Genomic DNA, 25,502 nt, shown 5'->3' with positions numbered 1-25,502 from the left:
AAGTTTTTGCTTTCGTGGTAAATTCCTCTGTAGTATACAGCCGCTGATAAGTACTGGAAGGCTTTAAACGTTTAAATAGAAGAAATTAATATCTTTGTTTAACTTTCTAGCACCAGCTGATTAAAAAAAATGTAATCTACTTCAGAGTACCACTTTAACCTTAGTACATTTTCTTTTCATTCTTACGTTAAATAAAGGGTTAACTAGGTTTAACCGGTTGCCGACGGAGGACGAGCCGGCTCGTCCTGAGACGGCAACCGTTGTATGACGCAGGCTCCTGACTCGTCATACCGCGCGGCCCCCAGATGATTCCTATAGCTGGGGGTCGGCGTTAATAGCTGACATACGGCAATTGCCGCGGCAGGCTATGAACCCTTTAGATCGCCGCTGTCAAAGTTGACAGCAGCGTCTAAAGGGACATTTAAGTGCTCCCTGGTGGTCCAGTGGGGTGGATCGCCCCCCGCAGCACGATCACGTGGGAGCGATCCACTTCTGAGGTAGCCAGAGGGCTTACCTCTTCTGCTGCGTTGGCTCCTGCCCTCTGAATGATAAAGCCTGGCAGGACCAGGCTTTATCAATCAAACACAGAGCAGACAGATCAATGTGGTTGTATGAAACCCCATTGATCTGTATGAGGAATCTAGTCATTCCTCCTAAAAGTCCCCTAAGGGGACTAAAAGTGTAAAAAAAAAAATTTTAAACACACATAACCCTTTCCTTATGAAAAGTTTAAATCATCCCTGCAAAAAAACCTGCATCCTTAAGGGGATAAAAAAGTTTAAAAGAGCCCACATGCACAAAACAAACTTATTTACCTCCCCTCTTTGATCCTGTTCTGATCCCCTGTTCAGTATCCAATCAGCACTCTGGTGTTACTGGCTCCCATAACTGAGCCGTGATGCCAAGGCCACCAACTAGGAGACTGAACGGAGATCAACAGGATCAGAAAGGGGAGGGAAGTGATAGTTTGTCGTTTAATTTTTTTTTACATTTTTTTTAAACCTGGTTTACCCTTTTATTAACATAAGAATATAAAGAAAAAAATGTGCTTAGAATAAGCATTTTTCTATGGGTGGTAGGAGCAGGTGTGCCACATGAGGTGTGAAAATTTTAAGTTTCACTATTGATAAATTCCTAACAACTGCAACCCTACAAAAAATAAATAAAAAGACAGATTTTTTCCAAATGGTGCAAGTCTTAAAATTTTTGGTGCAAGTTATTACTTATGTGCTAATAATTGTGATACTTTCACAAAAAATGCAACAAGGTTCTGCTGAATAAAAAAAAAAAGCAGAAAGGCAAGGATTAATCCCCCCCATGATCATGACAGATATCATTTTAACTTAATGGCTTACGGACAAAACAGGAATGACAAGTCAAACAAAATATAACCATCTACATGATTTTCTGCATGGCCAACTCTAGGTGATTCTACTTACACACACGAGGGATGTGGTATTCCTATCGCCCGACACCCGGGACATGCAGTTTCGGGCACCGGGCCGGTGAATTGTTCAGGCCCTTAGCCCTGCTTTGGGCAAGCAGGGCCGGACATCAAAGCCCCGACAAGCATGGTGGGGCTCAGAAGGATGTATGGAGCGGGCTCCGGACTCGTGCCCACTTCATACTCTGCAGCCCTCGGCTGTTGTGTGTAGCTGGGGGGTCGCCACTAATAGCCAGCATGTGGCGATTGCTATGGATGGCTATTAACCCTTTAGATCGCCACTGTCAAAGCTGACAGTGGCGTCTAAAGGGACATGTGAATGGTGGATCACCCCCCCTGCAGCGCGATCGTGGGGGGGGGGGGGGGGCAATCCACTATAGAGGTAGCCGGAGGGCTTGCCTCTGTTCCCTGCTGTCCCGTGCCTCTGTCATTGATAGAGCCTAGTCCAGCCAGGCTCTATCAATGGATCGCAGAGCACACAGATCAATGGAGTTCAATAGAACTCTAATGATCTGTATGAGGAATCTAATGATTCCTGCTAGTCCCCCAAGGGACAAATAAAGTGTAAAATTTTTTTTATATATAAAAGTTTAAAAAGACACACAGTTGAAAGGAGCATCACTTGCTTGAAACAATCTTATTTATCACCAATTTTGAAAGGGTGCCAATAATTTTGTCCAGCCCATTTTTGGAGTTTGGTGTGATATTATGTCCAATTTGCTTTCTTTCCTCCCTTTTGTGGTTTAGTTCCAATAAACACAAAAGGAATAAACATGTGTATAGCAAAACATGTGTTACTGCAATCCTTTTCTGTGAGAAATACTTCATTTTCTTGAAAAGTTTCAGGGATGCCAACATTTACGGCCATGACTGTAAGTTATGGAAACATTGAAAGGTATCATTATAGTAGTTATGGCTATTATAGGGCGAGGAGAAAAAACGAGAGTGTAAAAGTGAAAATTGGCCCGGACAAGTGGATCGTTATGAGGGACAAGTAGATTTTTTTCTGTTTTAGTCCCGTGGACAAGTTGTTTTTTTAATACATTTCCAAACCCCTTCACACCAGTATTGGGTCAGTATTTTGTATTTGGAAGCCAAAATCAGGAGTGGGATAAAACCATTGAGAAGAATGGAAGGATTTGCACCTCTTTTTTTTTTTAAAGCTAATCCTGGTTTTGGCTGAACAATACCAAAATACTCAAGTGTGAAAATAGCCTTAAGCTTCAGACACCCATGGCATGTCTTAACACCCGGGAACAACAATGGACATCAGTTAACATGAACTGCTGGGGGTCCAGATTTTGCCTGTGGTTAATATGGGCGTATTATGGTCGCTTTAATGCTTCTTTAGCTCAGGTTTATCGCATTTGATTTATTTTGCAATAATTGCATAAAACAAATTGAACACCCTTCACTTTCGATTGCATGTAGCACATTGCAGGCACGTTTGTCCTGTGATCTTTTGTGTGATTGCACATCACAAGTGACATGTTACCATGGAGCTCTAGCCCAAAAAATTTAAGGTGACCAAAATCTGTTGCCATCTGTTCTTGTCAATGAGAACCAGGCACAGGGCAAACCATTAATTTGTATGGGTTTAAAAGACAATAATATAATAACAAAAAGATAATTCTATCAATATCACTATAATGGACTTGATCAGTGGTCTCCATATTATGTTCCTCAACATGTTGCAAAACTACAACTCCCAGCTATCTGGGAATGCTGGATGTTGTAGTTTTGCTCTAAATTTTGAGGACCAAAGTATGGAGACTAATGGATAAAGTTCATATTATAAATGTTTTGTCATTTTGAAGTGTACTTGTTGTCAACAAATGCTTTTTATATAATGTAGATAATAGCATTATATGTATATTTGTAATATACATTGCTTAAAAAATGTGTATATTATTGTGTGTCTCTATAAGGAGTCCAAATACAGGAAATGAGGGCAGAACAAGCAGGGCTCTGTGCAGGCTCCTGGCTTGTCAATTATCCTGCTGTGTGAGCCGGGGGCGTGTCACAGAGCATTAGTGCACAGAGCCCCCGCTTGTCCTCAGTGCACAGAGCCCCCGCTTGTCCTCAGTGCACAGAGCCCCCGCTTGTCCTCAGTGCACAGAGCCCCCGCTTGTCCTCAGTGCACAGAGCCCCCGCTTGTCCTAGCAACCAAACAGCTCGCTTCTTTAATTTTTAGGAAGGCCTGTGAAAAATTAAATAAGCAATCCGATTGGTTGCTATGGGAAACTGGGAAACTTTTCCTTTGTACAGGTTTTAATAAATCTCCCCCAATGTAACCAATGTATATTACAAATATACACATAATGGTATTATATAAAAAGTTTTTGTTGATTACAGGTACACTTTAAATATTAAAGTGTAATTGTAATTATAAAAAACCTTTGACATGTCAGAGACATAAGTGTTCAGACCCTGACCAACCTTTAGACCATGTTCACACTTCTGAATGTCTGAACAGAAAATCTCCATGCGGACATTGCAGAGACTGCGGGCTCCAGCATTAGGACGACACAGAATGCGCAGTCTCCGAGGTCTATGCATTTCCTGCGGAGTCCAGAGAAAGACTGCAAAAGGTTCATTCTTTCTGCGGACACGGAGTTTGGAATTTTCGCACTGGAAACATCTGGCACTGAAATTCCGCCGTGTGCATAGCGCAGAAGAATCCCATTGAATTCTGTACGGAAATTCTGACGTGTGAACATAGCCTACGAAGGAGATGACAGAAGTGTGCACGCACACGCTCGCTCCCGGCTCTGTGTCACATGAATATGACAGACCTATAATGTACGTTTAGGGGACCACCTTGCTCACATAGAAACAGAGCTGAGAAGTGCGTGACAGCATGGTTCTCTCCCCGCTCCTTCTACTGAGAAAAGATTTTATCATGATAGGGACACTCCAAGTCTGTTTGTGTACAGCTAGGTTCACACTGCGTTTACATTTAGAGTAGGGTCACACATAGCGTATTTTGATACGTATTTTCTGCTGCATATTTTGCTACCTATTGACTTTAATGGGTAGGAAAATATGCAGCAGAAAATACGCAGCAAAATGCTGCATTTGTGACCCTACCCTTAAAATACATGATTTTGTGCTCTTGAAATGGAGAGAGATGTACACATAAGCATTGACCATAAAGATGCAAAATACAAACTGATTGTTTCTGCTTGTCTACTTTACACTGGTTTCCATTTTTTTTTTTTTTTTTTTGCAGTACAGTACAGTGATCCCTCAACTTACAATGGCCTCAACATACACTAGTATCAACATACAATGGTCTTTTCTGGACCATTGTAAGTTGAAACCAGACTCAACATACAATGCTCCAGACAGTCCAGATCTGTGAAACGTGTCAATTAGAGATGAGCGAACTTACAGTAAATTTGATTCGTCACGAACTTCTCGGCTCGGCAGTTAATGGCTTTTCCTGCATAAATTAGTTCAACTTTCCGGTGCTCCGGTGGGCTGGAAAAGGTGGATGCAGTCCTAGGAGACTCTTTCCTAGGACTGTATCCACCTTTTCCAGCCCACCGGAGCACCTGAAGGCTGAACTAATTTACGTAGGAAAAGCCATCAACTGCCGAGCCGAGAAGTTCGTGACGAATCGAATTTACTGGAAGTTCGCTCATCTCTAGTGTCAATGGCTGGAAGAACTGACCAATCAGAATGGGCAATTTACTGGTAAAACACCTGTAGTAATGAAGTATATGCACTGACTGATGTCTGGTAGCGCCCCCTACAGTACAGGGAGGTATTACATGTTCTGTACACTTTACCTGTGCCAGGGTTACCTGCTCCTTTGGACACCAGGTGAGGGGGACTCCATGTTACTTTTTTTTTTTAGGACATTGCGTGTTCTGTACAGGACCCCGAAGAAGCTCCTGTCCTCTACGTAGACCAGTGTTTCCCAAGCAGACTGCCCCCAGCTGTTGCAAAACTACAACTCCCAGCATGCCCGGACAGCCTTTGGCTGTCCGGGCATGCTGGGAGTTGTAGTTTTGCAACAGCTGGAGGCTCCCTGCTTGGAAAACACTGACAGACAGCGATTTACAGCTCCCAGCAGATCTTTCTTACTTTTATATGTATGGAATTGCTTTATCTATATTAGTTATCTACTTATTTTTCTATAATCCTCACTTTTTCCTATTTTCAGATGACATTTTGGGGCTTTAGAAGCAATTACCAGGTTTCCATAGAGTTCTGGTTCCAACATACAATGGTTTCAACATACAATGGTCGTCCTGGAACCGATTAATATTGTAACTTGAGGGACCACTGTATAGTGTAGTAGCCTGGGCTATTGTATATAGCAAAAAAATAAACAAATACTTCCGATAAATTGTATAAACTGCGTTCCAATATAAAAAAACATTGTGAACCGAGAAAACCTTTTTTTTTTTCTATAAAAAGCAATAGGAGAAAAAATTTGTTAGTCGTAGACAACCTGTGACAAATTCAGCTCTGCAGCATCAGTTTTAACACCGCTTCGCATATTACAGAATGTAAATAAGTAACACACTGGGTTAATGGATGAGACAAAGTTCAAAAAGAACTTTATCCGAAAACACTGCTGTAGTAGAACCACAAGTCTCAGAACAGCTAATGGTAAAGCGTGCGAATACACAGAGCAGGTAGGATTCCCCAGCACCGCAGAGATTCCAGTGTTGATCCAGACACAAAGTGCAATGCTGCAAACTACAGATAGCAGTGGTCACCTACCTTATTCTCCTGCCCGGTGTCCAGGTGGATGGAGATGAGCTTCTGCAGCCTGGCCTTCATGTCTGGGGGGTCTCCACTCCTAGGACAGAACTTCTCATGGATCCAACCGCCACTTCCTATACATACTTACAGACTGCTCAGCTTCTTAGGCTTTCAAGCTGAAACTGCTCTGCCCTGGCCAATCTGCTGAGGGCTCAGAGGAGCTGACACTCTTCATTGGATTAGGAAGTGCGGGCAGTTCCTCAAAGAATTCATTGTCCTCACAGCCCTATAGCAGTGTGATCACACAGCTATTGGGGAGTACCTCTCCCTCATGTAGACATACTCTGCAGCTCCCAGGAACACATCTCTGTCAGCAGGAGCTTTCACCGATACATGAATATTTTAGGAGCTTCAGCCACTTAACACTTAGGATAAGGGAGGGAAACAAAGTTTAGAAAGTTTGTGCACCTAATACCGGTGACTGTGAGACTGCGGGAGAGCTACCAAGTCTCAAGTTTAGAGATGAGCGAACGTACAGTAAATTCGATTCGTCACGAACTTCTCGGCTCGGCAGTTGATGACTTATCCTGCGTAAATTAGTTCAGCTTTCAGGTGCTCCGGTGGGCTGGAAAAGGTGGATACAGTCCTAGGAGACTCTTTCCTAGGAATGTATCCACCTTTTCCAGCCCATCGGAGCACCTGAAAGCTGAACTAATTTACGCAGGATAAGTCATCAACTGCCGAGCCGAGAAGTTCGTGACTAGAGATGAGCGAACACACAGAAAATTCGATTTGTAATTAACTTCTCGGCTCGGCAGTTGATGACTTTTCCTGCGTAAATTAGTTCAGCTTTCAGGTGCTCCGGTGGGCTGGAAAAGGTGGATACATTCTTAGGAAAGAGTCTCCTAGGACTGTATCCACCTTTCCCAGCCCACCGGAGCACCTGAAAGCTGAACTCATTTATGCAGAATAATCATCAACTGCCGAGCCGAGAAGTTTGTGACGAATCAAATTTACTGTAAGTTCGCTCATCTTTACTCAAGTCCATTCACATATTAGAACCATTTAAACTATCAGAAATTTCCAAATATGATTTATTGGGTAAGAGATCTGGGTAAAAGATTGGGAAGAAACAGAGAATTCATATACCCAGTGTAGATGTTTTATGGAATTTTCCTCCTGATGGTCTAGGATGGGAGTCATGGGCTGACATTTAGGCTAGGTTCAGACTACGGAATTTCCGACAGAAATTCCGTTTAAAAATTTCCGTCTTAATTTCCGCTTGCTAAAAGTACATGCGAGTCAATGGGATTACCGTGCACCTGTTCATACTTCGGATTTTTTTCACTCGGAATTTGTGTGTCTAATTTCCGCATGAAGAAAGGAGGTGATCTTTCTTCAGACGGATCTCCGCAGCAGAATCCCATTGACTTCAATGGGACTCTCATTTCCGGGCGGATTTTTGTTCAAACGCGGAATGTAGGCAGATTGAAAGCGGATTACATGCGGAAAATCCGTACAGATTTGAGTCAGAAATTTTAATATGATCACTGATCAGCCCACTGGTTCTTGGACTAGCCCACATTGGAAAAATTGACTGACCTGGCTTGGGTCATGTGATCACATGGTCCAAAAGGGGCTGAACTTGGCTCTTAGCACTCCCACTGTTTTCTGCTTGTAATTGAAGCGGGAATTTAAGGCGGATTTGGTGGCGTCATTTCCGTGCGGAATAGCGGCGGAAAATAGTCGCGGAAAATTTTGCAGGCAGAGAGTTGGAAATTCCGTAGTCTGAACCTAGCCTAAGGCTAAGTTTCCACTTCCACTTTTTTTCTGGCAGTTTTTGGATATCTGCCACTGTAGTTTTTGAGCCAAAGCCAGAAGTGTATTCAAAAGGAATAGGACATATAAAGGAAGGACTTATACTTCTCCTCCCTTATGGATCCACTTCTGACTTTGGCTCATAAACTGCAGTGGCAGATATCCAAAAACTGCCAGAAAAATAAAAAAACAAGTGGAAACTTAGCCTAAGGGAGGAGAAGTGTAAGTCCTTCCTTTATATGTCCTATTCCTTTTGAATACATTTCTGGCTTTGGCTCAAAAACTGCAGTGGCAGATATCCAAAAACTGCCAGAAAAAAAACAAATGGAAACTTAGCCTTAGTGAAGCATTTTTCTACATCTTTGTGTGTGCTGGTAATGTGTAGGGGCACCAAATTTAATAAATGGTCACAGAGAATTTGATATATTTTGTGCAGGTCACATTCTCTGAAATTTCTCTCTTCACATACATCAAAAAGCTAAGTCTGGGCCAGTGTAGTTTTAGAGACTTTTCAGTGGCTTTGGGCCTTGCACCTTTTCTACAAAAAGGCGCAGTTCATAAAGCCCTTCCGTATCATGTGTATTTCCCAAATCAGTGGATTGCAACTTAAAATTAGCAGAAATATGTAAACCAAAAGGCGCAAATAAACCCTTTTCTAGACACAAAAAACTGTCTATAGACAATGATAAATGTTGGAGTTTGTGTCTAGAAAAGGCACAAAAAAGACGCAAGCAGGGTTTATTTGCGCCTTTTTTGCGCTTTTTGGCTTACATATTTCTGCTGATTCAACTGATTTTGGCAATACACATGATATGGAAGGGTTTTATGAAAGGGTTTTATGATATGGAAGGATTTTTGTGAAAAGGCGCAAAAAAGGTGCAAAGCCACTGAAAACTCTCTAAAACTACACCAGCCCAGACTTATCTTTTTGGTGTATGTGAAGAGAGAAATTGCCAAAAATGTGACCTGCACAAAATTTATCAAATGCTCTGTGACCAATTAATAACTTTGGTGCTCCTACACATTACCAGCACACACAAAAAATGGTGTAAAAAAACTTACACCTACAATGATAAATTCTGGCCATGGTCCGAACATTGTTCACTCCCTAGTGCGTATAGTAAAGGCAGAGCTGTTTATAGGGTGATACTGTACGGACATGTAATAGTACAAGTGCTTATGGAAAAGGTGCTAACTTTAAGGCTATGTTCACGGTGGAATTTCCGTGCAGAAACATGCCATGTGAACAGTGCAGCAGAATCCTATTAAAACCATTGAAATCCCATTGTTGCAGAATGTCCATGCAGAATTCCGCACAGCCGTTCTACCGTGTGAACATGGCCTGAAGGTTTGTGTGAAGACACCTACAGTCGCCTTATTGACCAAAATGGTGCACAGATGATTTAATATGAGGGACCTGCAGCCTCAATGGGTGAAGAAATGCCAGATCCCATTCACAGGTCTGTTTCAAAAGGAACCAGTATGTGGCATTTTTAGTCCTATAGATCTTAGGATGAAAAAATGAGAAGAAAAAAAAGCATGTGTAAATATGTGTGGATGTTTTTTATGGCGTTTTTTCTTCTCAGTATAAATCCTTGAATCACATGATCACAGAATCACATGAAAAACACGCCACAATGAAAGGTATGTACTAATGCACACTATTATAAGGCTAAGCTTCCACTTGGGTTTTTTCTGGCAGTTTTTTGATATCTGCCACTGCAGTTTTTGAGCCAAAGTCAGAAGTGGATCCATAAGGGAGGAGAAGTGGGAAGCCTATCAGGCTGAATTTGTGGAAGGGGCTTTGGCTATTTAACATCCATCGGCCCCTCCCTCTGGGCGTATGCTGGGTTGGCGAAATTGCGGGGGTTCTTTCGTTGCGTACGCTGGGTCAGGTGTGTGGTGGTGCAGGTAAGTGCCGGGTGACCGGCAGGTTTCTTTTACTGGGGGCCCTGGTCTGTTGCTATTTGCTCCCCTCGTTTGGCGGGCAGGCTCCGGCACCCAGCGTGTTATGTAGGCGGCGGTCCGTCGGTGCAGCGTGTGCCCGGGCTGGCCGCAGTGAACACGGCCTCTGGATCCAGCGGCAGCTGGCGGCATGGCAGGCGCGGGGAGACGCGACCCACGTGGGTCTCCCTGTGCCGGCGTCTCACGTGTAACACGGGGCTCTGAACGGGCGGAGTCACAGCATGCCAGTGAGCCGGCGGTATAGCTCCACGGATGGCCAGCAGGTGGCGCAGAAAAAAAAAAAAAAATGTGTGTGTGAGGAAATGTGTTACAGAGTGTATTGGTACCATGCAGTAATAAGGGGCTGGCTCATGGTGCACCGGTGTCAGGCCACAGTTCCTGACACATGCACTGTCGCAGACAAGGGGCAGCTTGTAAAGTTATAATACGATAATCATATTACTGTGGCTTCGGTTTAGGGGGGGGGGGGGGTCATGCATATCGGGGTACCGGGTCAGAAGCTTGGGGTAGTCAAGTAATTAGTGGGGTTGGGGTAGTTTGTATGGGTCAGAGGTGGTAGGTGGCGTGTAAACCATATGGTTAGTACACTGTTAGTTTCTCTTGCAGATTAGGTGGGCTGTATCCAGTTAGGTGGTCGTCACGTTCCTGGTCATTGCAAACTTGGCTACGGTCAGTACCAACCGTACGGCGGTTGTTCATGTTATCTATTCACGTTTCACGGTAGTCATCACTTTCGCTAGCAGACGCTAGTTCACGTCATTTCAGTCAAATGCTTAATACTCCTGTTACATGAGTTAATGTTACGCACTACTGCTGTTACACATAGGCCCTGAATCACTGTATATCTGACTCGACATGTCAGATAGGGTTCAAGGCGTCATTGCTACTGTCACGCATACAGAGCATTTCGTTTACACGGGTAGTGGTCACTGCGATCTTGACTCTTCTTCAAGGGTGACCACTTGCCTGCGGTGGTTGCTGACACGTCTTCAGAGCCATCGCTAGTTAGTTAGAAACGGTGCACACTGTAATCTTGACTCGCAGTCAGGAGGTGTTCACGGTTTAATTATTCATGACTATACGCGTCATGCACACGTTCTCGGTCAGACACACGGTCAGGCCTCGTTTCAAACTATTCAGGTGGTACTCTGGGTCGCACTGGCACTACGGTCAGCACTCTTGGGTTCGGCCACATTGCACGGGCAGTTTGCAGCTGTAAGCTAACATTAAGTATGTATTCGGTTGTTTGCAGGGTTTCAGTCGATTTGCTGTTCGTTTCAGACGTCTTACTGTTGTGTTACAGTGGTGGTAAGGTCAGTCAGTACTCAGCAAGGGGGGTACACGTTTCTCATATCTGGTGACTCACGATTACCGTTTTGTTTCCCCGGCACCCGTTACGGCCCGGACAGGTCATGTCTCACGTGTCAGACATAGAGGACCCGATGTCCATCCCTGATACACCAGCTAGAAGCTCCGTGCGAGGGACGCCCTCCTCTGCAGCTTACAGGGCTTGGACGATCCCCAAATTGATGGAGGAGTTGCGCAAGAGAGCAATTCCATTTCCAGCAACCGCCCAAAAAGCAGAGTTGTACAAACTCCTCATGGCAGATCAGGGGGCTGGCGACAGTCAGGAGGGGACCTCGGGCCAGTCCACCCTCTCTGAACTGCATGCAATGATGACTTCCATGTTGGGCAGGCTGGATTCTCTGGAGAGAAGGGGCATTCAGGGGCCTCCAGCTCCAGCAGCATTGCAGGCGCCAACGCCTACACAGATGTCTGCCCCTGTTCCGGTAGGCAACCCAGGTAGGCGCTCTGGGCCACCAAGGGTGTCACCAGTCCATTTTGTCCCAGCGGCCCTGAGAAAAGACATACTGGAAGGGAAGGACATCAATTTGGCGGCCCTGTTGCTTTCTGCCTTCGACGTTGAGGACACTAGAACGGTAGCGTGCGCTGACTTATCTGTTGTCCTTAAGAGTAAGGACACCAGGCTGAAACGGAAGCTAAATATCCACGAGTTTGTGATTGCCTTCAGCAAATACAGGGAGGTGATATGCTCAGCCAGGCCGGAGCGCAGAGAGGAGCTCGACCTGTATTTGCTGAGGGTTACTGAATATGCATACAAATACGGTGGTACCCATTTCTACGATTATCATAGAAGTTTCTCAGCCATGGCAGCGGCGGCCTTCAGCCAAGATGGGTACCTCACGGACTGGAGCATCGAAGATTCACAGATGTTCTGCAGCCACTTCGCAAATCTCAAATTCCCCGCTTGTGCCGCCTGTCAATCAATCACGCATACTACGGCGTGGTGTGTAGGGCTGGCTCAACAGGGCGAGCAGGGCGCCACCAGACCGTCCACTTCCACGGACAGTTTCAGCAGGTCCGCACCTTCCGTGGATAAGTTGGGCCGTCCAGTACACTATCTCGGAGGCTCACAAATTTGTAACAACTATAACATGTCTTCGTGCAACTTCAGCAATTGCAGGTTATTACACGTCTGCTTCTACTGCTTCAGGGCACATCCGGGCTCTGCATGTAGGCAGAAAGGGCCAGCATGACTAGGCGGGGTACGTACCCCAGTCCTGGCCGCTCTGCTCGCGGATCACCCGGACCCAGATTGGGTCCAATGGTTGATCAATAGTTTTGATAGAGGCTTCCACGCCGGCATGGTCACACTGCCGCAGGCCACATTTGAATGCGACAATCTGCTGTCTGCCGTAAACGATCCCGCTGTTGTCACTGAATTAATAAATGCTGAGCTAATGAAAGGTTATATGATTGGCCCCTTGTTAGTTTCTCCATTCAGGTCTTGGAGGGTCAGTCCGGTAGGGGTGGTAACAGGCAAGTTCAATGGGAAAAAGAGACTGATATTTGACTTGTCGGCTCCTCATGGGTCACTTGTCCCCAGTATCAACTCTCTCATTCCATCCGAGGAGTTTAGCATGCATTATTCTTCCATAGACCAGGCTATTCAGGTCATCTTGGCGCTCGGCCCAGGGACTTGGATGGCGAAGGCGGATATCACTGACGCCTTCAAGTTGCTGCCATTGCACAGGGACCACTGGCAATGGTTTGGGCTCAAATGGCAGGGGGCATATTATTTTGCTTCCAAGTTGACTTTCGGATGCAAGAGCAGCCCGTGGCTGTTTGACCAACTGGCCCAGGCATTGCACTGGCTGCTGGTTAATGTCTCTGGATGCAGCCAGGTCATCCATTATCTGGATGACTTTCTTCTGCTCAGTCGCCCGAGGGAAGAGCCGGACCAGTTGGTCAGATTGCTGAAACTGTTCACTGATATTGGGGTGCCAGTGTCTCCCAAGAAAACGGTCGGTCCAACTAAGTGTCTCACCTTTCTGGGAGTAATCCTAGATTCAGTCGCAATGCAAGTCAGCTTGCCCACTGACAAACTCAACCGTATCAGAGACACTATCCACAAGTACACGGTCTCCCAGGTCACGACCAAGGGCGAGTTGCAGAGCTTGCTGGGAATGCTGGCATTTGCTATGCGAGCAATCCCGCAGGGCAGAGCGTTCTTATCCAGAATATTGTCTTTGCTGCATGGTGTCCCTCATCAACACAGTAGGGTTTGGTTAGATTGCCAAGCCCTGGCTGACCTGAACATGTGGGATAGGTTCATGGCACAATGGAATGGGACGGCTATGTTTGTCCCGCCAACCTCCGAGTTGTCCCCCAAGATCTGCACCGATGCGTCATTTTCCATTGGTTATGGTGCAGTGTGGGGCAGAAGGTGGATGGCGGGCCAATGGTCCAAGCAGGTATTGGCTCTGGCAGGCTTCAGCAGCACTTCGGCACTTTTTGAGGTTTTCCCCATTGTAGCAGCTGCAGTGACATGGGGCGACAAGTGGTCAGGGCAGACGGTGGAGTTTCAGTGTGACAATCAGGCAACAGTTGCCATAGTCAACAAGGGCAGTTCCGGGCATGCTACTGTCATGTCATTCATGCGCAGACTAGTCTGGGTGTCCTTACAACACAACTTCAATTTTGTAGCCAGACACATACCGGGGGTAGACAACACGGCCGCAGATGCTCTGTCCAGGGCTAATTTCCATCTGTTTTCACAGGTGGCTCCGCAAGCAGACGCAGTAGGAACACAACCCCCTTGCCTGGCACAATTAATCTTGGACTGAATTATTACACACAGGTGGCCCGGGAGTTAATGTCGGACGCCTTAGCCCCCAATACCAGAAAGGCCTATCATGCAGCACACGACACCTTCAGGTCATATCTGTCGCAACATAGCATCCCCTTTTCTTACGACACCACTATCATTCTATCTTTCATCGGTTTCTGCCACTCTTCTCTGCACCTGTCTCATAGCACTATCAAATCTTACCTTTCGGGCATTCAGCATTTCATTTCTTTATCCCACCCAGACAGGCTATCTATCCTATCATCTCAGGCTGTCAAGGCTGCGCTCAGAGGGGTGGTGGCTCGTAGCACCACAGCGCCAACTCTCAGGAAACCGATCAGCGGCGAGCTGTTCCGAGCCATGTCTGACGCATTAGCCAATAACCCGTTTGGCTTCGAGCGCAGTCTGATAATCAAATCTGCCATTTATCTAGCCTTCTATGGCTTCCTCCGGCCGGGTGAATTTTCATGTGTCAGGCGGGGAGCGACACATCCACAGAAGGCTCATTTAAGGTGGCAGGGTTCTTGGTTCGAAGTTTCACTGTCTGTCACAAAAACTTGTAGGTGGGGGGCGGTGGTTAAGTATTTTCCTTCAAGCAGCAACTGGTGCCTGGTGGCGGTGTTGGCACAACTGGTTGAGTTCCTCCATGATAAGCCTCCGGAGTCGCCACTGTTGCCTTTCGGTGGGGGTGCTCTTACCACTTCTCTTTTCACATCGCATGTCCGCACGCTGCTTGGCAATTTAGGACACAACCCCAGAGAGTTCTCAGGTCACTCATTTCGCATAGGAGCAGCATCGGCGGCCTCCAGGCACAAAGTGCCTGTACATGTCATCCAGAAGTTGGGGAGGTGGCGTTCTGATGCATATACCACTTATGTCCCAGATCCCTCAAGGGAAATGGCCGAGGCATTTCAATTTTTGGGATTATAAATAAATGATACTTAATTACCCTAACTGGTGGTGTATTTTTGCCCTCTATAGGCGGACCCTCGACGCGGTTTTCAGGCACACCTCAACCGCTGTTCTATGTTATAAGTAGAGTTTTGTGTTAGGTCTTGGTAAATCTAGTTTCTTGCAGGTGGCCTTGGCAGGAGGTAACAGGTAAGCCCATGCACGGTTCAAAGTCCTGACCACAAGTACAAGTTCTTCCTTTTTATGTCCTATTCCTTTTGAATACACTTCTGGCTTTGGCTCAAAAACTGATATGGAAGTTTTCCAAAAACTGCCAGAAAAAAAACCAAGTGGAAACTTAACAGTGATCCCTCAACATACGATGGTAATAAGTTCTAAATCAATCAATCGTTACTTGAATCAATCGTATGTTGAGGGATCCGTACAACAGTAATATAGAAAGTTATAGTCACGTGTCCCCGCCACGCCGAACCATCACCGCTGCCCTGGATCGTCGCTGTCATCACGTCATCGGGGTGTCCTCGCCGCTCCGGACCGTCACTGCTGGCCAGAATCGTCACTCTCCATCGCCGTCATCACGTCGCTGACGGGACAGCGTGCGCGGTGACGTGATCACGACCAAGGAGAGCGACGGCCATGCAGCGGAGCCCGAAGAGGACAGTCCGGAACATCGGGGACAGTTGAGTGACACTTAGTGGACCACACGGGGCACCTTAAACGGCTATCCGGTGGCAGCTGAAACAGTCTGCGCTGCCGGATAGCCGTTTATGCGATGGCCCCGACATACAAAAGCATCGTATGTTGATGCTGCCTTCAACATGCGTTGGCCTCTGAGGCCATCGTATGTTGAAATTATTGTATGTCAGGGCCATCGTAGGTCGGGGGATCACTGTATTTTTTTTTGGCGGGGGGGGGGAGGAATTCTTCAAAAACTACATTATGGAGGATGAAAGTATAAAGGAATAATATATACTTTTCCTTCCTATTTGATCCACTTCTGTCTTTCGCTCAAAAACCACAATAGACCCCATCCTTGTGCACTTTGTGTGATACACACTTTTTTGGAACCTGGGTATGAGAAAGCACGGTCTTTGGATTTCAAAAGAAAAAAACTCTCTCTCCTCGGTAATAGGCTTTTTCAGGCTTTTGTAAATAAAATTCTCCAAAAATGTACATGAAATGCACATTCTGGCCCCGGGACCTGACAGGTGAGGAGATCAGTGTTATGTGCTTTCAGATCACACATGAGGGGATATTTATTAACCCCTTAAGGACCGGAGGTTTTTCCGTTTTTGCATTTTCGTTTTTTGCTCCTTGCCTTTAAAAAATCATAACTCTTTCAAATTTACACCTAAAAATCCATATGTTGGCTTATTTTTTGCGCCACCAATTCTACTTTGTAATGACGTCAGTCATTTTGCCCAAAAATCTATGGTGAAGCGGGAAAAAAAATCATTGTGCGACAAAATTTTAAAAAAAACGCTGTTTTGTAACTTTTGGGGGCTTCCGTTTCTACGTAGTACATTTTTCGGTAAAAATGACACCTGATATGTATTCTGTAGGTCCATACGATTAAAATGATACCCTACTTATATAGGTTTGATTTTGTCGGACTTCTGGAAAAAATCATAACTACATGCAGGAAAATTAATACGTTTAAAATTGTCATCTTCTGACCCCTATAACTTTTTTATTTTTCCGTGTATGGGGCGGTATGAGGGCTCATTTTTTGCGCCGTGATCTGAAGTTTTTAACGGTACCATTTTTGCATTGATAGGACTTATTGATCGCTTTTTATTCATTTTTTCATGATATAAAAAGTGACCAAAAATGCACTATTTTGGACTTTGGAATTTTTTTGCGCGCACGCCATTGACCGTGCGGTTTAATTAACGATATATTTTTATAATTCGGACATTTCCGCACGCGGCGATACCATTTATGTTTATTTTTATTTTTATTTACACTGTGTTTTTTCTTTTATGGGAAAAGGGGGGTGATTCAAACTTTTAATAGGGAAGGGGTTAAATGATGTTTATTCACTTTTTTTTTGCACTTTTTTTTTGCAGTGTTATAGGTCCCATAGGGACCTATAACACTGCACACACTGATCTTTTACATTGATCACTGGTTTCTCATAAGAAACCAGTGATCGATGATTCTGCCGCATGACTGCTCATGCCTGGATCTCAGGCACTGAGCAGTCATTCGGCGATCGGACAGCGAGGAGGCAGGTAGGGGCCCTCCCGCTGTCCTGTCAGCTGTTCGGGATGCCGCGATTTCACCGCGGCTATCCCGAACAGCCCACTGAGCTAGCCGGCATGCTTTCGGTTTCACTTTAGACGCGGCGTTCAACTTTGAACGCCGCGTCTAAAGGGTTAATAGCGCGCGGCACAGCGATCAATGCCGCGCGCTATTAGCCACGGGTCCCGGCCGTTGTTAGAGGCCGGGCCCGAACCGCTATGACGCGGGGCCACGCCGTGGCCCCGCGTTATAGATCGGGAGTGGACACATGACGTTCCAGTACGTCATGTGTCCTTAAGGGGTTAAAACTTGACCAGATGCCCATAGCAGCCAATCAGATCGCTCCTTTCATTTTTGAAAAGGCCTCTGAAAAATTAAAGAAGCGATCTGATTGGTTGCTATGGGCAACTCAACAACTTGATGAATCTGAGTTACCTCCAATTGTTCTCCTCCTTTGTCGTGAGCTGGGGGCCAGTGCATGAGGCACATGGGACCTGACCAGTTCTCCTTAATATTAGGGCTACAACAATTCTAGCTGTAAAATAAACTGTGGTTTCTAGGCAGTTCTATTGAATTCAACAGGAAAAACTACACTTATCGGGACATTTTTGAAACGTAAAAAGGCTGTTTTTTTTTTTAATAGAAAAAATGTGTGCGAACAAAGCCTTAGGTCGGGTTGCGCTCGGAAATTCCGTGCAGCAGAGTCCCATTGCTGGCCGTGGGATTTTGCTGCACCGTGCACACCGCAGAGTTTTTTAAGCGGACTTTCTGGCCAGAAAATCACCTAAAAAAATTAAGCCAGAACATCGAATTTTTTTTATGTTCTGGCAGATTTCTGCTCCACAGACATTGCTGTTTATGGGGATGGAAATGTCTGTGCGGTCGTAGAGCCAACTGGTTCAGACAGTTTTCCTTAAACCCGGCCTTAAAGTGTAAGTGTCATTTCACAGAAAAAAAATATGCCTATACCGTGTTCCCTCAAGTTACAATATTAATCGGTTCCAGGACGACCATTGCATGTTGAAACCATTGTATATTGAGACCAGAACTCTATGGAAACCTGGTAATTGGTTCTGAAGCCCACAAAATGTCATCTGAAAATAGGAAAAAGTGAGAATTAAAGAAAAATACGTAGATACTAATACAGACAAAGCAAGTCCTTCCATATAAAAGTAAGAAAGATCTGCTGGGAGCTGTAATCACTGTCTATGTACACACAGTGTCCCAGGAAAAGTAAACTGGAGCTGCCCCCACCTAGAGCAGCTATCCCTGGTACAGGTAAAGAGTAGTACAGAACATGTAGTACCTCCCAGGCAGCCAGTCAGTGCATACACTTCAGTAAGGCTGATTCCACTTTTTTTTTTTTTTTTAAACTGCCACTGCAGTTTTTGAGCCAAAGTCAGAAGTGGATCCATAAGGGAGGAGAAGTGTAAGTCCTTACTTTATATGTCCTATTCCTTTTGAATACCTTTCTGGCTTTGGGTCAACAACTGCAGTGGCAGATATCCAAAAACTGCCAGAAAAAACCCCAAGTGGAAACCTAGCCTAATATATGTATTTTACCAGTGAAATGCCCTTTCTGATTGGTCAGTTCTTCCGGCCATTGACACGTTTCACAGATCTGGACTGTCTGTAGCATTGTATGTTGAGTCTGGTTTCAAGTTACAATGGTCCAGAAAAGACCATTGTATGTTGAAACTATTGTATGTAGAGGACATTGTAAGTTGAGGGATCACTGAATATTATACTCACTAGGTCAGTCGTCTTCAACCTGCGGACCTCCAGATGTTGCAAAACTACAACTCCCAGCATGCCCGGACAGCCGACGGCTGTCCGGGCATGCTGGGAGTTGTAGTTTTGCAACATCTGGAGGTCCACAGGTAGAAGACCAAAGCACTAGGTCATGCCAATGCTTTACATGTCTTTTTTTATATGTCTAGCTTCTGCATTTGGCTCAAAAATCCCTGCTGTTCTGCTGCTCACTCACTCTGACATTCACTGCTCAGGAAGGGGTATGTCCGGGGCAATCACTGAGCCCGTCCTCATTCGCATTGCATTCCCTAAGTCTGCTGTGCTGTGTCTCTTCATCCAATCACTGCAGGCTGCTCTGTAACCTCCTCCTCTGTTTTCATGCTGCAGTCTGATAGGACAGGAGTGAGCACAGAGAAGTGCTAGTCCCACCCTCACTTACTATACATTGTCCCAGCCTGTGCTTCAGACAAGTTATCTTCTGGATCATATGGGGATCCCTAGTGGTCTTTTTTTTGCCATGATTTATATAAAGAGGAGATAACATTTTCTTATGAGGTATTTTGGAAAGGTTATAGGGGTATTCCAGGAAAAAAAAACTTTTTTTTTATATATCAACTGGCTCCAGAAAGTTAAACAGATTTGTAAATTACTTCTATTAAAAAAATCTTAATCCTTTCAGTACTTATGAGCTTCTGAAGTTAAGGTTGTTCTTTTCTGTATAAATCCTCTCTGATGACACGTGTCTCGGGAAATGCCCAGTTTAGAAGAGGTTTGCAATGGGGATTTGCTTCTAAACTGGGCATTTCCCGAGACAGCTGTCATCAGAGAGGATTTAGACAGAAAAGAACAACCTTAACTTCAGAGGCTCATAAGTACTGAAAGGATTAAGATTTTTTTTATAGAAGTAATTTACAAATCTGTTTAACTTTCTGGAGCCAGTTGATATATAAAAAAAAAGGTTTTTCCTGGAACACCCCTTTAATGTTTTGCCAAAGGTATACAACATGTAAAAAGTTTTTGATACTGACAGTCCCCATTTAAAATAAATAAGTAAATAAATAAAACTTGTCCTTGAAGTTTACATTTTTCCACTCTGATTTCCATCTCATTCTTTCCTTCACAGCCCAGAAGTTACTTAGCTTTGCTGATAACACTGTATAGATACCGCAGGTATGTGGAAGGATTCTGGATAAATATACTCAGTTCCCTGACATCCCTTACTGCACACATCTTACTTATCTATCATTTCCTATCTTGCTTCAAATAACAGTCTGCAGGTTATACTGTATTTACATTCAGATATCGAAGTCAAATACTGTATAACATCATAGAACGGGTCATTTAACGGTGTGTACAGACTGAATCACTGTCACTGCCTCTGACAATTGATGTGCACTATGTACTCAGCCAGTGTTTCCCAACCAGTGTGCCTCCAGCTGCTGCAAAACTACAACTCCCAGCATGCCTGGACAGCCTGCCCTGACACTGAAATCGGAACAGGCTGTCACACTAGCTGGTGTAAACACGCATCAGCAGACTTACCCAGAGCAAGAGAGAAAATAGTTTGATGCTTGTCAGGCATAAATGCAGTGCTATCCCATGACCCTGCTATTAAGAGGCAAAAAAAAACAAAAAACAATAACTGCTAGATAATTGATACACGAGAACTGCCCCGGTTTTGGTACCTGTAGAACCCTGGGTTAATCTCCCAGATCGGTTTTTCTGGAGACCAGAAGGCCTTAAAGGAGTAGTCCAGTGGTGACCCAGTGGTGACCAACTTATCCCCTATCCTAAGGATAGGGGATAAGTTTGAGATCGCGGGGCGTCCAACCGGTGGGGCCCCCTGCGATCTCCTGTATGGTGCCCCAACAGCCCGCGGGAAGGGGGCGTATCGACCTCCGCATGAAGCGGCGGCCGACACGCCCCCTCAATACAACTCTATGGTAGAGCCGAAGCGCTGCCTTCGGCAATCTCCGGCTCTGTCATAGAGATGTATTGAGGGGGCGTGTCGGCCGCCGCTTCATGCGGGGGTCGACACCCGCTATCTGGCTGGAGAGCCTGGCCCCCGTACAGAGAGATCGCAGGGGGCCCCAGCGGTCGGACCCCCCGCAATCTCAAACTTATCCCCCTTAAGAACCTTTCGTGAAAGCTGACGACTGTATTTACATGTTCGTAATAATAATTATAAATCTTTATTTATATAGTGCACACAGATTTCGCAGTGCTGTACACTCAAATTGGTCACAACAACTTGTGCAGTGCACCCCTCTGTAGATGTGGCAGGCATGACGGGTATACAACAACCTAAATGTTGTGATGTTATTGCTCTGAAGATGTGTCAGTAACAATAACTTGTGCAGTACCCCCCCCCCCCCTCTGATGTGGCAGGAATGACGGTTATACAACCAGAGCTCAAATACTGCAGGAACGTGTGGGAACTGAGTTTCTGCACTTTTTCCACAGCAGGAACACCATTTCCATTAGTAGAAATCCTGAAGGACCAGCCCTTGAGTGGAAATATTGGATGAGTTCCCACACTTTTTTTCTTAGGACTTGACCCCTAACAAACACTTGTGTGGAAAATTCCCCTGCGGACATGGCAGGCATACAAGTCCATCACAGTCTATACACCACAGATTACATAGGCATACTGTTCTGTCCCAGCACCAATAACTGTCCTGTGGTTTGGACTGTCTCGGGCAGCTTTGCAGCACAAGGTGTTGGGCCAACCAGGAGTTTCACAGTTAAATCATTTGTGTGTATGTTATAATGTCAGATAATATATTTTCCTAAATGAATTATATTATTGTTATGTGTATGTAAGTTTTCATGTTATTGTACCCTTAAATGAGAGCAATGAACCCTGCCTGCCAATGGGAACCCCTAAAGTCTCCCCTGTATAGTGTAGTGCAGAGGAAGAGTTAGTCAGTTCACCCTAGAGTGGCTCCTGAGCAACAGCTTAGCTCAGGTGTGCTGTGTGTTGTGTGCTCTGAGGAGAGGGCAAGGTTACGCTGTACTCTCTCACCTAATGCCAGCTGTATGTGTATTACCATCTGCACCCAGCTCAGTAAAGACAGTTATCCCTAACCTGACGTCGGTGTGTTCATTTACTCCCCATGTCTGGCCCCGGATAAGCTGTCCCCAACCTCGGACCATATATAGAATAATGGTGCCCTGACGTCATGAAGTGATCAGGTATTCTAACACCCCATGGACACCACAATACCCTTTTGACAGTTTGCTGTGGACAAAAATCACATGTGTGGACAAAAATCTGATGTGAATGGGCCTTTAATTAATGGCTGACCCTGAATAAACCCGTATAGAGTGGTTGTCATTACTTAAGTGGACCTGTGGAAAAAAAATACATAGCAGAGTTAGGCTAAGTTTCCACTTGGTTTTTTTTTTCTGCAGTTTTTGAGCCAAAGTCAGAAGTGGTTCCATAAGGGAGGAGAAGTGTAAGTCCTTCCGTTATATGTCCAATTCCTTTTGAATACACTTCTGGCTTTGGATCAAAAACTGCAGTGGCAGATATCCAAAAACTGCCAGAAAAAAAACAAGTGGAAACTTAGCCTTAAAGGAGTACTCTGGCGCACACTTTTTTCATGTTATCCCGTCCGGGCTGCAAAAGAAAAGAAAACACACTTTATCTTACCTGCCAACGAGCCCCCGGAGCACCGGTACAGGTGTTCGGTCCCCGGGCTGTATTCTTCTTACTTCCTGTTAGCCCGGCACGTCACACGGAGCTTCAGCCTATCAGCGGCCGCAGCGATGTCCCGCCTCGGCCTTTAAAGGGGTACTCCGGTGCTTAGACATCTTATTCCCTATCCAAAGGAAAGGGGATAAGATGCCTGATCGCGGGAGTCCCGCCGCTGGGGACCCCCGTGATCTTGCATGCGGCACCCCGTTTATAATCTGTCCCCGGGTCCGGGTCTGATTAGCGGCGACATCACGCCTCCGCCCCCCGTGTGATGTCACACTCCGCCCCTCAATGCAAGCCTATGGGAGGGGGTGTGATAGCTGTCACGCCCCCTCCCATAGGCTTGCATTGAGGGGCGGAGGTGTGACGTCACACGGGGGCGGAGGTGTGACGTCACACGCCGTCGGCCCTGTGGTCGCCGGTAATCAGACCCGGAGCGAACACGCTCCGGGGACTGATTATAAACGGGGTGCCGCGTGCAAGATCACGGGGGTCCCCAGCGGCGGGACTCCCGCGATCAGGCATCTTATCTCCTATCCTTTGGATAGGGGATAAGATGTCTAAGCACCGGAGTACCCCTTTAAGGTTAGGTTCAGACTACGGAATCTCCAGGCAGAAAATTTCCGCCCGGAGATTCCGAGTGCGGCCAGCGCTGACTGAATCAGTCGGCGATAGGACCACGCGGACACTACAGTCTCCAATAGACTGCAATGTGTTCCGTGCGGATTTCCGCCTGAAGAGAAATGCCATTCTTCAGGTGGAAATTTCCAAGTGGATTTTCCGTTCACAAATTCCGAAGTGTGAATTTGTGAACGGAAAACCATTCACTACACTATACATTTTAGCAAGCGGAATTTCCACCTGTAATTTCAAAGCGAAATTGCAGGTGAAAATTCTGTAGTCTGAACCTAGCCTTATAGGGCTTTGTTGTGGTCCCCTCTGACTGATTCACTAAATCTGTCAGATGGGGGTGACTTTATTTTCATACGGGCATATTTAATAAAGGGACTTGGCCTCATGTGCACATCAGGATATCCTCCTGATTATGAGGCCATGCCCCTTCATTAAATGTGCATTCCCCTTTACAGTTACCACACAGAGCGTAGCTGAACACAGCCTTATGAAAATAAAGTCCAACCCATCTGACGGATTCACCAAATCAGTAAGTGGAAACTACAAAGCCCAATAACTCAGCTGCCCTAAGCTGTCCCAAGGGGGGTGATTTCAGGCACTGTCCCACTGTCCTGGAAGTCTCCAGCTATACTCCTTAGCTCATCTTCCTTCCCGATCCTTGCACCCCCCCCCCCACACCACCTATTTTCCCCCTGTAATAGCAGAAAGCATATATGGCACACATCTGATATATATATTATGTCCACAGTAGTCCTCTTACCCTCTCTTTGTGTCAGTCACCTACCTACCAAATTTAGGGATGAGTAAAAGTTTTCTTTTGCTTTTTTTTATACCGGTTCCTACCTGTGCTAAATAAAAACTAAAAACATTCAGAAAACCCTTTGAGCATTTCATAACACTGATGGAGATGGAGATAAACAGATTCTTATTATTAGAATCTTCCCAGTTTATATTATTGTTGTTTACATCAATGATCGCCATCTAGATAGCCCATCGCACATCTATGGTTTCCTTTATGTTGCACAATGCATTAGTGTTCTCTACTTATCTGTAGATAAATGATGTTTATTCTACAAATGTTATAGTTTTATTTTTAGTATCAACAAGAAGCTAATGAAGATTGCTGCCATTACATTATGTCTGTTGTGAGGGTTAGAAATACAGATTTAATCATATACCAAATATTTCCCCGTGCCCTCTGACCTGGTATATTGGTGCGGTGCCCAGTATAGTGTGAGCTCAAAGCACCTCTGGTTTATAACAACGCGGAGACTCCAGAACGTTGTTACCATAGAAGGCTGAGCATTCCTTCTGTGCATACAGATAAAAGTCACTAAAGATACAGCTCATTCTGCTCACCGAATGGTAGAAAACACATGAGAAACCTAAAGAAAATAATCATTAATCTAAGGAAAAGTGAATATTATGTGGTGAGGGTGTGATGAGGGCAGATGGAATTGCCCCAGGGGCAGATGGCATTAACCCCTTGTGTTCATGACACCAGGGCATGGTTTATCCTCTACACCACCCAAAGGAATACCGCTGGATCCTGGACTAGGCACAGGGGAAAATAATGACTCCGACGCCAAGTTACGGAACAACGGCAGCTTTACTGAGTCAGACAGGTGTAACAGTCTATACAGCTTGGCTAAGCCCACAAAGGTGACCAGTGACTTCAGAGACCTTAGGGCTTGCTGGGACTTATAGAGGACTTGGACAATTTAGATGCAGGCCAAGCTGACTTGAAACAGGATGACTTGGACGGACTTGAAAATCTGCGGCTGCTTGACTGACTTAAGGCCTCCTCTGGACTCCAGACACACACCTAGAACTTGACCTCACTGCAACTCAGCATGCAAGAGGGAGAGAGCAGAGGCTCCACCCAGGGCTTATATGGGGAGACTCTGGAGGAGTCCCATAAGTCACGCTTAGGTCACATGGTCACTGATACCTCACTGGGTTACAATCACATGACAACAGGTTAATCACATGTCAACTGTTCATAAACTATAACACATTTTAGGTATAATACATTATTTAACACGCTTACAAATGAATAGACAATAGAACAAATGCAGGGGGTGGGGGCAGGGGACACTGTATGGAGGCTGCCTGACAGAGCAGCAAAGGTACAGGGGTGCAACTCCTGTACTGGACCACCACAA

At 45.4% G+C, this 25,502-nt stretch overlaps 1 protein-coding gene and 1 long non-coding RNA gene across 10 annotated transcripts in view; one reads left to right on the top strand and one right to left on the bottom strand.

Moving 5' to 3' along the window:
• Positions 1 to 25,502, top strand: part of LOC130355835 (uncharacterized) — a 94,961-nt gene that overhangs the window by 30,018 nt on the left and 39,441 nt on the right. For 6 of the 7 annotated variants that reach the window (XR_008888680.1, XR_008888678.1, XR_008888679.1 and 3 more), the window contains exon 2: positions 20,128 to 20,174. The exons of the other annotated variant lie outside the window; for it this stretch is intronic. This is a non-coding gene — a long non-coding RNA (uncharacterized LOC130355835). The remainder of the gene's footprint in view (positions 1 to 20,127; positions 20,175 to 25,502) is intronic. 7 annotated transcript variants of the gene reach the window in all.
• Positions 1 to 25,502, bottom strand: part of TBC1D1 (TBC1 domain family member 1) — a 254,893-nt gene that overhangs the window by 192,833 nt on the left and 36,558 nt on the right. Inside the window, exon 1 of one of the 3 annotated variants that reach the window (XM_056556534.1) lies at positions 6,182 to 6,441. The exons of the other annotated variants lie outside the window; for them this stretch is intronic. Coding sequence (XP_056412509.1) covers positions 6,182 to 6,241 — 60 coding nt within the window. The 5' untranslated portion in view covers positions 6,242 to 6,441. Of the gene's footprint in view, positions 1 to 6,181; positions 6,442 to 25,502 lie in introns of those variants that run through there. 3 annotated transcript variants of the gene reach the window in all.

Source organism: Hyla sarda, chromosome 1 (genome assembly GCF_029499605.1).
Source record: "Hyla sarda isolate aHylSar1 chromosome 1, aHylSar1.hap1, whole genome shotgun sequence".
In the NCBI taxonomy this organism is placed as follows: Eukaryota; Metazoa; Chordata; class Amphibia; order Anura; family Hylidae; genus Hyla; species Hyla sarda.
The sequence above is the reverse complement of the archived record's forward strand: the minus strand, read 5'-3'. Positions and strand labels throughout refer to the sequence as shown.